This window comes from Vicia villosa, linkage group LG7, assembly GCF_029867415.1.
Source record: "Vicia villosa cultivar HV-30 ecotype Madison, WI linkage group LG7, Vvil1.0, whole genome shotgun sequence".
Lineage (NCBI taxonomy): Eukaryota > Viridiplantae > Streptophyta > Magnoliopsida > Fabales > Fabaceae > Vicia > Vicia villosa.
Genome location: NC_081186.1, coordinates 37,045,734 through 37,059,834, shown reverse-complemented (window position 1 = coordinate 37,059,834; position 14,101 = coordinate 37,045,734). Strand labels below are relative to the sequence as shown.

Genomic DNA, 14,101 nt, shown 5'->3' with positions numbered 1-14,101 from the left:
AAGGGTTAGCCTCCAAAACCAGTCCTTTAAAGTCATAATCCCCTGGAAAGGGTTAGCCTCCAAAATCAATCCTTCAAATCCAAATTCCTTGGAAAGGGTTAGCTTCCAAAAATTCAACTTTTAAAAGATAATCTCACAAGTTGAGTCCCACCTAGGTCTGTCTCAGTCAATAAGAACCAATTACCCGGTAGATTCTACCTTAGGTCAATTGCTCAAACAAATTCCCCAGTAGAGTCAATCTTTAAACCTGGGTCTTTCATTCCTCAATCTCTAGTTAACAAAAGCACAATCCTCAGTAGGGTCAACCTTTAGTTCCTAAACAATAGGATAATCCTCAACAGAGTCAAAAATTCCCTCTGAGTCAAAAGATCCCACACTGGTAGATCTTTCCCCTTTTGAAAGTCAGCCCCAACCATGGCTTTGTACAAGGCACATACTCCTCTTAGAGTCAAAACCCTACTCATAGGTATTCCCCTACCCAGAGTCAGCCACAACCTTGGGCTTTGTACAAGGCAGATAATAGAGTCTCCCCAGTGAGTCCTTCACCATCAAGTAGCCACAACCTTGGGCTTTATACAAGTCAGATAAACCACATTCCCTGTGTCAAAAGATTCCTAACCTTCAGGATCTTTTCCCCAAAGAGTCATCCATACTCAGTTTCCTCAACAGTCAGCCACAACCTTAGGCTTCATACAAGGCAGAAAATAATAACTTCCCTAGCTAAGAGTCAGCCACAACCTTGGGCTTCATACAAGGCACAAAATAGAGTCTCCCTAGGTAGAGTCAGCCACAATTCTAGGCTTTGTACAGAACACTAAATAAACCTTTCAATCATAAAACAGAATAAACACTCTCCAGCTAGAGTCAGCCTCAATTCTGGGCTTTGTACAGAACACAAAATTTCTTAGTTTAAGTTAATTTCCAGTGAAGTCATCTCCCAGAGTCAATAAAATCAATCAAAAAGCCTCAAGCTTGGGCCTCATACAAGCCAGCTAAAATCAAATCTTTCATACAGTAGATAGACATAGCTTATCTCTATAGAGAGATATTTCTCCTATCTCACCACATTCAAACAAACAAACAAACATTTCAATTTTAATCATTCTCCCATTTAGGACTTTGAAATACATGCTCTGGCAAGTTAACCCAGGCATGTGTAACTTTCCCTAATTTGGTTGAGACTCCTTCTTTCATTCAAGAGACATTTGGCTGGTATACTTGCACATACACAAGTAAGGGCCCTCTCTTAATGAAATGAATTCAGCTTTTCTGTCACTTTAAATGTTTGTGGTGGAATAGTAGAAATACCTCTCTGTAAAGATGACTTCATGTCTCTTTACCGTAAATAGAGATTTAATTCAAGCTTCAACCTTGAGCTTCAAGTAAGGCACCAAAAACAATTAATTTCTAGTCCCCCGAACTACAAAAATCTCTGACTTCCATTAGGGATATGTAGGCATGAGGTTCACAAGGAATCTCAGCGAACTAATCAAAAGCAAAAATAGTCAGTCTGTCTGTCTTTCATTTAATTCAGTTTCCCCTCCTAATACAAAGGAGAAACTTTCCCAATAAATAAGCAACAAACACAAACACATAGACACATAGAAGGTTCCCGTAGAGTACTAAGGATATGTAGGGTGCTTAAAACCTTTCCTATGTATAACCGACCTCCCGGACTCCAGAGTTTCTAGTCTAGGTGAATCCCCACGCTTAGCAAACTCCTAGGTTTTATTTGAGATCTTTTTCCCCTTCCTCTTTCGTAGGATAATTAAAAAGTTCGTGTGCTACGTAGGAAGAACTGAAACAAAATTCATCCCGCCACAGGCGCTTACCTCCTTCCAAATTTCGCGTGAAGGGTCTAGTGTGTCGTCCTCCCAAGTGAAACGGGGAGGTAAAAACACGACACCACAGGTACCTTGATAGTGGTTGTTCAAATCATATGACCAGGAGGAAGAACTCTCTAGTAGATCTCAAATTGGAAGGAAACAACTATGTGACTCTGGGTGATGGAGATATAAGAGAAGTCAAAGGTGTTGGGAAGACAGAAGGGGTGGGTATACCTAATCTAAACAATGTTCTACTTGTACAAGGACTAGCTGCAAACCTCATAAGCATTAGTCAGCTGTGTGATGAAGGATTCAATGCTAGGTTCACCAAAGATGAGTGTATCATCACTAATGAAGCAAATGAGGAAGTCATGAAGGGATTTAGATCTAAGGATAATTGCTATCTATGGAAGCCTGACACACCTGCCCACCCCTCTGACTACTCCATGATCAAAGGAGAATTAAAAATGTACCATCACGAATTTGATGAATCTAATGAGTCTGATGAATCGGATAAAGAATCCTATGTTGGTGATCTCACTATAAGTGAAGTGTCTACTGGTTTTTTTGAGACCACTCTAATGAATGAGAAACTGTGTGCAAAAGTAAGGGAGTACAGAAGTATCAATAGATTTCTGCTAGAAGAAAGAGTAAGCCTTGTGATGGACATTACAGATCGGGAAAGAAAACTGGAAAAGTCAAATGTGAGCATTGATCCTAAAGGACTGTCTGAAAGTAATGTCATAGAGAATATTGCAACAACATCTAAAGACAATGTGACAGAAAAGGGTATGTTGGGTATCTGCTACCAAAACTTATTATAGCAATTAACCAACGTGAGGGAATACTATTTGGGCTTTGTCAAAATCCATGTTTTGAAATTTCCCTCACTCAGTGTCCATATAAAGCTCCCTTGATCCCCTAATATTCTAAAAACGGAAAACCTTCCTAGTAGTTCTGCTAGCTACTCTCTAAGATTGATCTACTTCTATTGCTCTCACAAGTGTGAAACAAGTTCTGGTTCTCTAAGGTTCAGAATGTCTCAGCAATCGAATGATGAATCTCCCGTTTCAGACTCAGCAACAACGGAAGAGTCCTCTAACCCTAATAGGGTCCTTAAGGTGGTCCCTTTAAGGACGATTAGCAGTGACGAAGTAAAGGCCACAAAGCCTAAAATGACTCATGCAAAACGACCCAAGGAGGGTATTCACAACAAGGGTACCAAATCCTCAGCATCTGCTACCATGGAGGAACTTACTAAAGAAGGATCCAAATATGTCGATAGCGCAATTACCAGGATTGTCACTCGTATTCTGAAGGAGAATCATCAAGTGCCTGGAATATCTATTCCTCTTCAAACCATAATGGCTGATCCCCTCAATAACACCAGTAACGCTGAGGCTGTTCACACCGTTGATAGTGACCTAGAAATCAACAAGGATGAACAAGGGGTTACTAAGAATACCAATGTCACCAAGGATGTCAATGACATTGACAATAATGAGCACCCTAAGACCAATACTGAAACTGATACTAATGTGGTAGACTTAGATGAGTACTCTGACGACGAATTAATTACCTCCTTGAATCCGAGTGTAGCCAACAGGCTAATGACAAGAAGAAAAGACAAAGTTGTTGTTTAAGGATCACCAAAAGGGAGCACTCAAGTGAACAACCCTGCCAAAGACACTGTCAGGAAGAAGAGTACTTCTGCAGGTCCTATCAAGAGCAAAGCTGTTACCAAGAGTAAAGGGGTTGGTCCTTCAAAATCTTGGAGCAGGATCATTCCAAAGAAAAGAAAAGAGCGGGAAATTGTTGAACCTGAATCTGATGTTGAAGTAAATGTCCTTGACATTCCATCAAGGAAGAAGCCTACAACCAGTAAGCTTGCTGCTAGCATCCCTGAAGTTCCCATTGATAATGTGTCTTTCCACTATGCCTCTAGTGTCAGCAGATGGAAATATGTTCTCCAAAAGAGATTGGTTGTTGAAAGGGAATTGGCTCCAAATGCTCTTGAAAACAAGGAGGTCTTAGAGATGATTCAAGAAGCTGGACTGCTAAAAACTGTGTGCAATCTTCCCAAATGTTATGAGAAGTTGGTCAAAGAATTTGTGGTAAACCTATCTGAAGATTGTGGCAATAGCAGAAGTGCAGACTACAGAAAAGTGTTTGTAGGAGGTAAGTGTGTATCGTTCTCTCCTTCTGTGATTAATAAATTCTTGGGAAGAACAGATGAAGCTCAAACCGAGCTAGAAGTAACAGACAACCAAGTCTGTCAAGTGATCACAGCCAAGCAGGTAAAAAGCTGGCCCATGAAAGAGAAGCTAACTGCAACTAAGCTGAGCATCAAGTATGCAATGCTTCACAAAATAGGAGCAGCTAATTGGGTTCCAACAAATCACAAGTCCACTATCTCAACTGTGCTTGGTAGATTTCTGTATGCTGTAGGAACAAAGGCAAAGTTTAATTATGGAGCATATATTTTTGACCAAACCATGAAGCATGCTGGAAGCTTCAGTATTAAGGGTCCAATCGCCTTTCCATCCCTCTTGAGTGGTATAATTCTAGATCAATATTCAAATATTCTTAATGAACATGATGTAGTGTGCAAAAGAGAAAGTCCCTTGGCTTTCCATTACAAACTGTTTCAAGGAAAGCATGTTCCAGACATTGTCATGACATCAGCTGAAACTTCCAAATATGGAGCTTCAGTCAGTAAAGCAGAAGTCATAGCAATACTAAAAGAGACTTGCAAAGAACTGGAATCTAGAAAAATGTCTCTTGAACAAATGATAGATACTCTGGAAATGGATGAGAATGAGGAGTTTGTAGATACTGAAGAGATGGAAGATAAAGATGATCAAGAATTGGAAGAAGAAAGTGCTAGTCCTGCTGATGACTCTGAGAAAGAAAGTTCTTCAGACACCTCAGCTGGATCTGACTCTGAGTAGTAATTGCAACTAGAGTCTAGTGTTTTTATTTTTGTTTTGTTTGATTTGTTCTTTTGCATTTAGTTCCATCTGTTTTATTTTTTTCGGTCAGTTTAAATTTTTGGACTTATTTAAACTCGTTGAGCGAGGAGTTTTCTTTTGGTTTTGGCAACATTTGTGGCCAAACAGGGGGAGAAGTATTATGTGTCACCCCAGAACAACAAGAATGGTGGTTGTGTGTGATCAACAATTCTATTTGCTTATCTTTGTGTAGATCTGTTTGTGCTTGTGCTACTCTTGTGGCTGTCTGTCTGTTTTTGTCTGAGCACTGTGTGCATACTGGTGATGTATGTTGTTTGTTTGTATTAGCTTGTGTTACTGTGTTTTTGGTTATCCGCCGCAAGTTTTTCTCTGGTATGGTGTGACGGGATGTTTTAGCCAAAAATTTGCCAAAGGGGGAGATTAAAGGTGTTTGCATGTTGGCTGCATTATTGGTAAAACATACCTGGTTGATTGTGTATATACAGGTTGCATATATGTGTGGAGCTAATACAGGTTGTGTAGTGAATGTCATGATCGATGTCATGACATCCATGTGTGACAGCAGGAGCTGTTAGTGTTTATTAATTGTGTTTCCTGATTTATCACTTTTATCTGTTTAGGAAACTTTTTATTGAGTGCTGCAAATTTCGTTCAGAAGATCCTACTGATAATGTAACACCCCGTTAATTTTGGTGTATTAATTTAATTATTTTATTAATTAAATTATTAGAAATAATAATCTGTGGGAATTATTTGGAAAATAATAAAAATATGGTGTTGGGCTGAGTGTGATAGTTAGTAGAAGGGGGTGTTAACTAAGCAAGCCCATTAAGAATGTTTTATTTTATTTTTCATAAAATAAAGGAAATTGGGAAAAAGAGAAGCAGAAGCAGTAGAAGCAGATTTTGGAACTGAAGAACACGTGAAAGTGAGAAGATCCAAAGGGGGAGAAGAACTTCGAAGATCCGACTCTGAGGTAAGGGGGGATTCTTCGGGTTAGTAATCCTTATGCGATTGTAGGTAGTAGGATAGATTAGGATTATTGTTTAGTTCATTCGTACGTGTCGGGTTGGGAATTTGTTAGGTTTTGATAATCTTGTATGAATTGACATGATTCTGTTGATACTTGTGACATATGATGTTAATACCTGTCAATAACCTATTTGAAATGTGTAATTGTGTGAAAAACAATGATATTTGTGTGCTATGTTCGTATGTACCTGAAATTGGGGTTATGGGATAGGGTAAAAGCTGTCAAAATGGTGATTTTTGCTGTGCAGGTACGTAGGAACCGGTTCCCATGTGGGACGAACCGGTTCCCCCTTGTAAAAACAGAGAAATATGGATTCTGGGTAGCTGGGAACCGGTTCCCATGTAGGGACAACCCGGTTCCCCATAGTAAAAACCAGAGACGAGACTTTTGAAGCTGCCAGGAACCGGTTCCCACGTAGGGACAACCCCGTTCCTGCAGCACTTTTCTAAAAATGTTTTATCTTTGAAAACTCATAACTTTTGATCCGAATACCCGATTTATGTGCCGTTTTGAGCAGTGTGAAGCTGAGTTAAAGGCCTATATGATGAATAGGTAGTATGGATGTAAAGTCCAAGTTGTTTATCTGTGATTATGTATTTATTGGGTGATGACTTTCGTGTATGCGTGTGTTATGTTTGTATGAATGCTAAGAATATATACATGCTTATCGGTGATGATTTGGTGATGATAATGAAACGGTGTGTTACATCGAATTGGTGATGTTGTAAGCATGTTATATGTTGCATTCATTGGCATACATTTTCGGTGATGGATCCCGGTGATGAAATGGATCAAAATGGTGGGCATAATTCCCATTGTGTGGAATTTGTGCTGGTTAAAACTGTATCTCGGTGATGAAAAAGATCAGTTGGATGGGTTTATCCCATGGATGGTACCACATGCATTAGTGTCAGTTCATTCATTGCATTATATTATGATATGACTGAATGATTGTGTGGTGTGATAGATGATGTTTATACACTGTTACTTGCTTGTTATAATAATTCTGATTGTATGTATGATGAGTGGATGATAATTGCTATGATATTCTATTGCTTATGATTGTATAATGGTTATTAATTCGAATGAAACTCACCCTTACTTTGATGATTTCAGATTAAGGATGTAGCGGCGTGTGATTGGGTGAAGATAGCTTATAAGCTAGCCCGTAGTTCGTGTCGAGTCATGCTCTGATTGTAACACTGGGATCGATTAGTCTTAGCGTTACTTGAGATACTATGTTGTTATTTTGTTTATGGATTATGTATTGATGAGCTGTTTGGATATGCTCCTAACATTGTTTGAAATAAGTTTCCGCTGTGATGAACACATGTTGAAGTTTGGTTAATTTTAATAAAAGCATGACAATCGACTTTGATGTTTTATTTATTTAATAATTGTAACATCCTTGATGTGTTATTACTCTGATTATATTATATTATTTTACCGGGGGGTTTTAGAAGGGTGTTACAATAGTGGTATCAGAGCATAGTCAGTCGTTAGAGTCAGAGTCTTAGTGTCAGTGTTCCCTTGTATGCGACTAGTGTAAGGTAAACACTGTCGATACTTTTGTTCTGATGAGATTGTTTTGTGATTTAGCAGAACAATGGCTGGAAGAGGTGGAAGGAACGATGACGCTATCGCAGAGGCTCTAGGCATGATTGCTGGTGTATTGGGAGGGAATGCTAATGGAGCTGCGATTGGTGCTGACAGGCAGTTGAACAGCTTTCAGAGGAACAATCCTCCACTGTTCAAAGGTACTCATGACCCTGATGGTGCTCAGAAATGGTTGAAAGAGATCGAGAGGATCTTCCGAGTGATCGATTGTGCAGAAAATCTGAAGGTGAGGTACGGTACTCACATGCTATCAGAAGAAGCTGATGACTGGTGGGTTACTACTAAGACTGAATTGGATTCAGATGGGATTGCGATTACTTGGGCCATATTCAAGAGAGAATTTCTGAGGAAGTACTATCCTGAAGATGTTCGGGGAAAGAAGGAGATTGAGTTCTTGGAACTGAAACAGGGTAGTATGACAGTGCCTGAATATGCTTCCAAATTTGTGGAATTGGCTAAGCACTACACACCCTACACCAACGATGCAGCTGGAGAATTCTCTAAGTGTATCAAGTTTGAGAATGGTCTTCGTGATGAGATCAAACAGGGCATCAGGTATCAAAGGATTCGCCAATTTGCTGATTTGGTGGACTGTAGCAGAATCTTTGAGGAAGACAGTCTTAAGCTGAAATCATCTCACTCTCGCGAGTTAGTTGATAAGAAGGGTAAGAAGCCTATGGACAGAGGTACACCATATGGTAGGGGAAACCCAAGAGCTGGTAACTGGAGAAGACCTAGTGGGGGAGATTCTGGTGCTCCCTTTAGGTGCTTCAACTGTGGTGAAACTGGACATAAGAGGGACGAGTGCAAGAAAGAAGAGAAGAAGTGCTTTAAGTGTGGCAGAGTAGGCCATGTTGCTCCTGACTGTAAGATGAGAACTGTGACTTGCTATAACTGTGGAGAAGAAGGTCATATCAGTACACAGTGCACCAAGCCGAAGAAGAACCAGTCTGGAGGGAAAGTCTTTGCTTTGTCTGGATCAGAAACTACTCCGGAGGATAGACTGATTAAAGGTACGTGTTTCATACATAACACACCTTTAATTGCGATTATTGATACTGGTGCGACTCACTCGTTTATTTCATTGGATTGTGCTAAGAGGCTGAATTTAGAGATAACAAAGATTAATGGAAGTATGGTTATTGACACTCCTGCGTCGGGTTCAGTGACCACTTCATCTGCATGTTTGAACTGTCCTATTGATATATTTGGTAGGAAGTTTGGAATGGACTTAGTGTGCCTTCCACTTGAACAACTTGACATTATTCTGGGGATGAACTGGTTGCAATTTAACCGAGTTCATATCAATTGTTTTACGAAGACGGTCATCTTTCCTGAAGAGATGAGTATCGAAGAGTTGGCAATGACTGCAAGACAAGTAGGTGAAGCAATTCAAGACGGGGCAGCCGTGTTTATGCTTTTTGCGTCGATGGAAGTGAAAGGAAGAGTAGCGAGTAATGAATTACCAGTGGTCCGAGAATTTCCAGAAGTTTTTCCAGAAGATGTCAGAGAGCTACCACCTGAAAGGGAAGTAGAGTTTGCTATTGAGTTAGTTCCTGGAACCAGTCCTATATCGATGGCACCTTATAGGATGTCAGCATCTGAATTGACCGAGTTGAAGAGTCAATTAGAAGAATTGTTAGAGAAGGAGTTCATCCGTCCAAGTGCGTCACCGTGGGGTGCACCGGTGTTATTGGTAAAGAAGAAAGAAGGATCTATGAGGTTGTGTGTAGACTACAGACAACTGAATAAAGTTACTATCAAGAATCGGTATCCATTGCCGAGGATTGATGATTTGATGGATCAGTTGGTCGGAGCTAGTATATTCAGTAAAATTGATTTGAGGTCTGGGTATCATCAGATTCGTGTGAAGGCGGACGATATTCAGAAGACTGCGTTCAGAACGAGGTATGGTCATTATGAATACACTGTGATGCCTTTTGGGGTTACTAACGCACCTGGTGTTTTCATGGAATACATGAATAGGATTTTTCATCCTTATCTCGATAAGTTCGTTGTGGTGTTCATTGACGACATTCTGATATATTCCAAAAGTGAAGAAGAACATGCAGAGCATCTCAGAATTGTGTTGGGGGTGTTGAAAGAGAAGAAGCTTTATGCCAAACTGTCGAAATGTGATTTCTGGTTAAGCGAAGTAAGTTTCCTGGGTCATGTAATTTCCAAGAACGGTATTGCCGTAGATCCGACAAAGGTAGAAGCCGTGTCACAATGGGAAGCTCCGAAGTCCGTTACCAAAATTCGTAGCTTTCTGGGTCTTGCAGGTTATTATCGGAAGTTTATAGAAGGATTTTCAAAGTTAGCTCTACCGTTGACGAAGTTGACTAGGAAGGGTCAAGCATTCGTTTGGGACTCGGAATGCGAAGAAGGATTCCAAGAATTAAAGAAGAGGCTGACTAGTGCTCCTATTTTAATTTTGCCGAATCCGGCAGAATCTTTTGTTGTATATTGTGACGTTTCATTGATGGGACTTGGAGGTGTACTAATGCAGAATCAGCAGGTAGTTGCTTATGCGTCGAGACAACTTAAGGTGCATGAAAAGAATTACCCGACTCATGACTTAGAGTTAGCAGCAGTGGTGTTTGTGTTGAAATTATGGAGACATTATCTTTATGGTTCACGATTCGAGGTGTTTAGTGATCATAAGAGTCTGAAGTACCTATTTGATCAGAAAGAGCTTAATATGAGACAGAGGAGGTGGTTAGAGTTCCTTAAAGATTATGATTTTGAGCTGAATTACCATCCGGGTAAGGCGAATGTTGTTGCTGATGCTTTGAGTAGGAAGTCCTTGCATATGTCAATGTTGATGGTACGAGAACTAGATTTGATTGAACAATTCCGGGATTTAAGTTTAGTATGTGAAGGCACTTCGAATAGTATCAAGTTAGGTATGTTAAAGCTGACAAGTGGAATTCTTGATGAGATCAGAGAAAGGCAGAAGGAAGATGTGGGACTAGTTGACAGATTGACTCTGATTAACCAAGGAAAAGGAGATGAGTTCAGAATTGATGAGAATGGCATAATGAGGTTTGGCGACCGTGTTTGTGTTCCTGATGTTACTGAACTGAAGAAGAGTATCTTAGAAGAAGGACATCGTAGTGGGTTGAGTATTCACCCCGGTGCTACTAAGATGTACCATGATTTGAAGAAGTTATTCTGGTGGCCGGGAATGAAAAAGGACATAGCTGAATTTGTGTATTCTTGTTTGACTTGTCAAAAGTCAAAGATCGAACATCAGAAGCCGTATGGAACTATGCAGCCTTTATTTATTCCTGAATGGAAGTGGGATAGCATATCCATGGACTTTGTATCTGGATTGCCAAGAACAGCTAAGAACTATGAAGCCATTTGGGTTATTGTGGATAGACTGACGAAGTCTGCTCACTTCATACCGATGAGGATGGATTATTCGATGGAAAGGTTGGCACAGTTGTACATTGAGAAAATAGTAAGTTTGCATGGTATTCCTTCGAGCATAGTATCAGATAGAGATCCAAGATTTACATCCAGATTTTGGGAAGGGTTACAAAAGGCCTTGGGTACTAAATTGAGGTTAAGTTCTGCTTACCATCCGCAGACTGATGGTCAGACTGAAAGGACGATTCAATCATTGGAAGATCTATTGCGTGCTTGTGTACTGGAAAAAGGTGGTACATGGGATAGTTATTTGCCGTTGATTGAGTTCACTTACAATAACAGCTACCATTCGAGTATTGGTATGGCTCCATTTGAAGCTTTGTATGGTAGAAGGTGTAGGACACCACTGTGTTGGTATGAAGCTGGTGAAAGTGCAGTGATTGGACCAGAGATTGTTCAAGAGACGACGGAAAAGATTAAGATGATTCAAGAGAAGATGAAGGCTTCTCAAAGTCGTCAGAAAAGCTATCATGATAAAAGGCGGAGAACACTTGAATTTCAAGAGGGAGATCATGTGTTTCTTAGAGTAACTCCTACGACGGGTGTTGGTCGAGCATTAAAGTCAAGGAAGTTGACGCCGCGTTTCATTGGTCCGTTTCAGATTACGGAAAGAGTAGGAGAGGTTGCTTATCGTATTGCTTTACCGACCACACTTGCAAACCTACATGACGTATTCCATATATCTCAATTGAGGAAATATATAGCGGATCCGTCTCATGTAATCCAGGCAGATGACGTGCAAGTGAGAGATAATATGACAGTTGAGGCGTTGCCTATGAGGATTGAAGATCGGAAGATAAAGCAACTACGTGGTAAAGAAATAGCTTTAGTCCGAGTAGCTTGGGGAGGAGCTGCAGGTGGAAATGTTACGTGGGAGCTAGAAAGTCAGATGAAAGACTCTTATCCTGAACTCATCGTTTGAGGTATGTTTTCGAGGACGAAAACTCTTTTAGTGGGGGAGAGTTGTAACACCCCATTAATTTTGGTGTATTAATTTAATTATTTTATTAATTAAATTATTAGAAATAATAATCTGTGGGAATTATTTGGAAAATAATAAAAATATGGTGTTGGGCTGAGTGTGATAGTTAGTAGAAGGGGGGTGTTAACTAAGCAAGCCCATTAAGAATGTTTTATTTTATTTTTCATAAAATAAAGGAAATTGGGAAAAAGAGAAGCAGAAGCAGTAGAAGCAGATTTTGGAACTGAAGAACACGTGAAAGTGAGAAGAGCCAAAGGGGGAGAAGAACTTCGAAGATCCGACTCTGAGGTAAGGGGGGATTCTTCGGGTTAGTAATCCTTATGCGATTGTAGGTAGTAGGATAGATTAGGATTATTGTTTAGTTCATTCGTACGTGTCGGGTTGGGAATTTGTTAGGTTTTGATAATCTTGTATGAATTGACATGATTCTGTTGATACTTGTGACATATGATGTTAATACCTGTCAATAACCTATTTGAAATGTGTAATTGTGTGAAAAACAATGATATTTGTGTGCTATGTTCGTATGTACCTGAAATTGGGGTTATGGGATAGGGTAAAAGCTGTCAAAATGGTGATTTTTGCTGTGCAGGTACGTAGGAACCGGTTCCCATGTGGGACGAACCGGTTCCCCCTTGTAAAAACAGAGAAATATGGATTCTGGGTAGCTGGGAACCGGTTCCCATGTAGGGACAACCCGGTTCCCCATAGTAAAAACCAGAGACGAGACTTTTGAAGCTGCCAGGAACCGGTTCCCACGTAGGGACAACCCCGTTCCTGCAGCACTTTTCTAAAAATGTTTTATCTTTGAAAACTCATAACTTTTGATCCGAATACCCGATTTATGTGCCGTTTTGAGCAGTGTGAAGCTGAGTTAAAGGCCTATATGATGAATAGGTAGTATGGATGTAAAGTCCAAGTTGTTTATCTGTGATTATGTATTTATTGGGTGATGACTTTCGTGTATGCGTGTGTTATGTTTGTATGAATGCTAAGAATATATACATGCTTATCGGTGATGATTTGGTGATGATAATGAAACGGTGTGTTACATCGAATTGGTGATGTTGTAAGCATGTTATATGTTGCATTCATTGGCATACATTTTCGGTGATGGATCCCGGTGATGAAATGGATCAAAATGGTGGGCATAATTCCCATTGTGTGGAATTTGTGCTGGTTAAAACTGTATCTCGGTGATGAAAAAGATCAGTTGGATGGGTTTATCCCATGGATGGTACCACATGCATTAGTGTCAGTTCATTCATTGCATTATATTATGATATGACTGAATGATTGTGTGGTGTGATAGATGATGTTTATACACTGTTACTTGCTTGTTATAATAATTCTGATTGTATGTATGATGAGTGGATGATAATTGCTATGATATTCTATTGCTTATGATTGTATAATGGTTATTAATTCGAATGAAACTCACCCTTACTTTGATGATTTCAGATTAAGGATGTAGCGGCGTGTGATTGGGTGAAGATAGCTTATAAGCTAGCCCGTAGTTCGTGTCGAGTCATGCTCTGATTGTAACACTGGGATCGATTAGTCTTAGCGTTACTTGAGATACTATGTTGTTATTTTGTTTATGGATTATGTATTGATGAGCTGTTTGGATATGCTCCTAACATTGTTTGAAATAAGTTTCCGCTGTGATGAACACATGTTGAAGTTTGGTTAATTTTAATAAAAGCATGACAATCGACTTTGATGTTTTATTTATTTAATAATTGTAACATCCTTGATGTGTTATTACTCTGATTATATTATATTATTTTACCGGGGGGTTTTAGAAGGGTGTTACAGATAACACATTGTGTAACAAACAGTTGACGTGTGAATTAGGTTAACTTTGTTAACCCTAATGTGTTTCTTAAAAAGCCCAAGGCCCAAGACTACATATAAAAAGAACTGCAATCCTAATTTGGAACGCAGACAGAAGATTGTGTATTGTGAAGAACTGTTGTTCTGTAACTGTCTCTTGTGATCCACGCTATTATCTTTGATGATTGTGTTGGAATTAGTTTTTGTTTTTGTTGTATCACTCTAAGCTTTTAAGCACGAGTGTGTGTCTCTTGATTGAAGCTTTTAAGCACGAGTGTGTGTCTCTTGATTGAAGCTTTTAAGCAGATCAAGGTGTGTTTTTGAAGTTTGTCTTCTATCTGTAATTGTTTATTGTGTATGTGTAATCACTGTTGTGATTGAGGGGGAGTGGAATGGAGAT

At 39.6% G+C, this 14,101-nt stretch overlaps 1 protein-coding gene and 2 long non-coding RNA genes across 3 annotated transcripts; all 3 read left to right on the top strand.

The window, feature by feature from the left end:
• The first annotated feature begins 2,863 nt into the window (after window positions 1–2,863).
• Window positions 2,864–4,777, top strand: LOC131618874 (uncharacterized). The gene is made up of 2 exons (XM_058890030.1): window positions 2,864–3,381; window positions 3,523–4,777. Exons 1-2 carry the CDS (start codon window positions 2,864–2,866, stop codon window positions 4,775–4,777), a joined length of 1,773 nt encoding a protein of 590 aa, XP_058746013.1.
• Window positions 4,778–5,737: 960 nt separating this feature from the next.
• Window positions 5,738–7,220, top strand: LOC131617108 (uncharacterized). Its single transcript, XR_009288427.1, has 2 exons — window positions 5,738–5,774; window positions 6,948–7,220. It is a non-coding gene; the product is annotated as an uncharacterized LOC131617108 (long non-coding RNA).
• Window positions 7,221–12,042: 4,822 nt separating this feature from the next.
• On the top strand, window positions 12,043–13,599 carry LOC131617107 (uncharacterized). The gene is made up of 2 exons (XR_009288426.1): window positions 12,043–12,153; window positions 13,327–13,599. It is a non-coding gene; the product is annotated as an uncharacterized LOC131617107 (long non-coding RNA).
• Window positions 13,600–14,101: the final 502 nt, after the last annotated feature.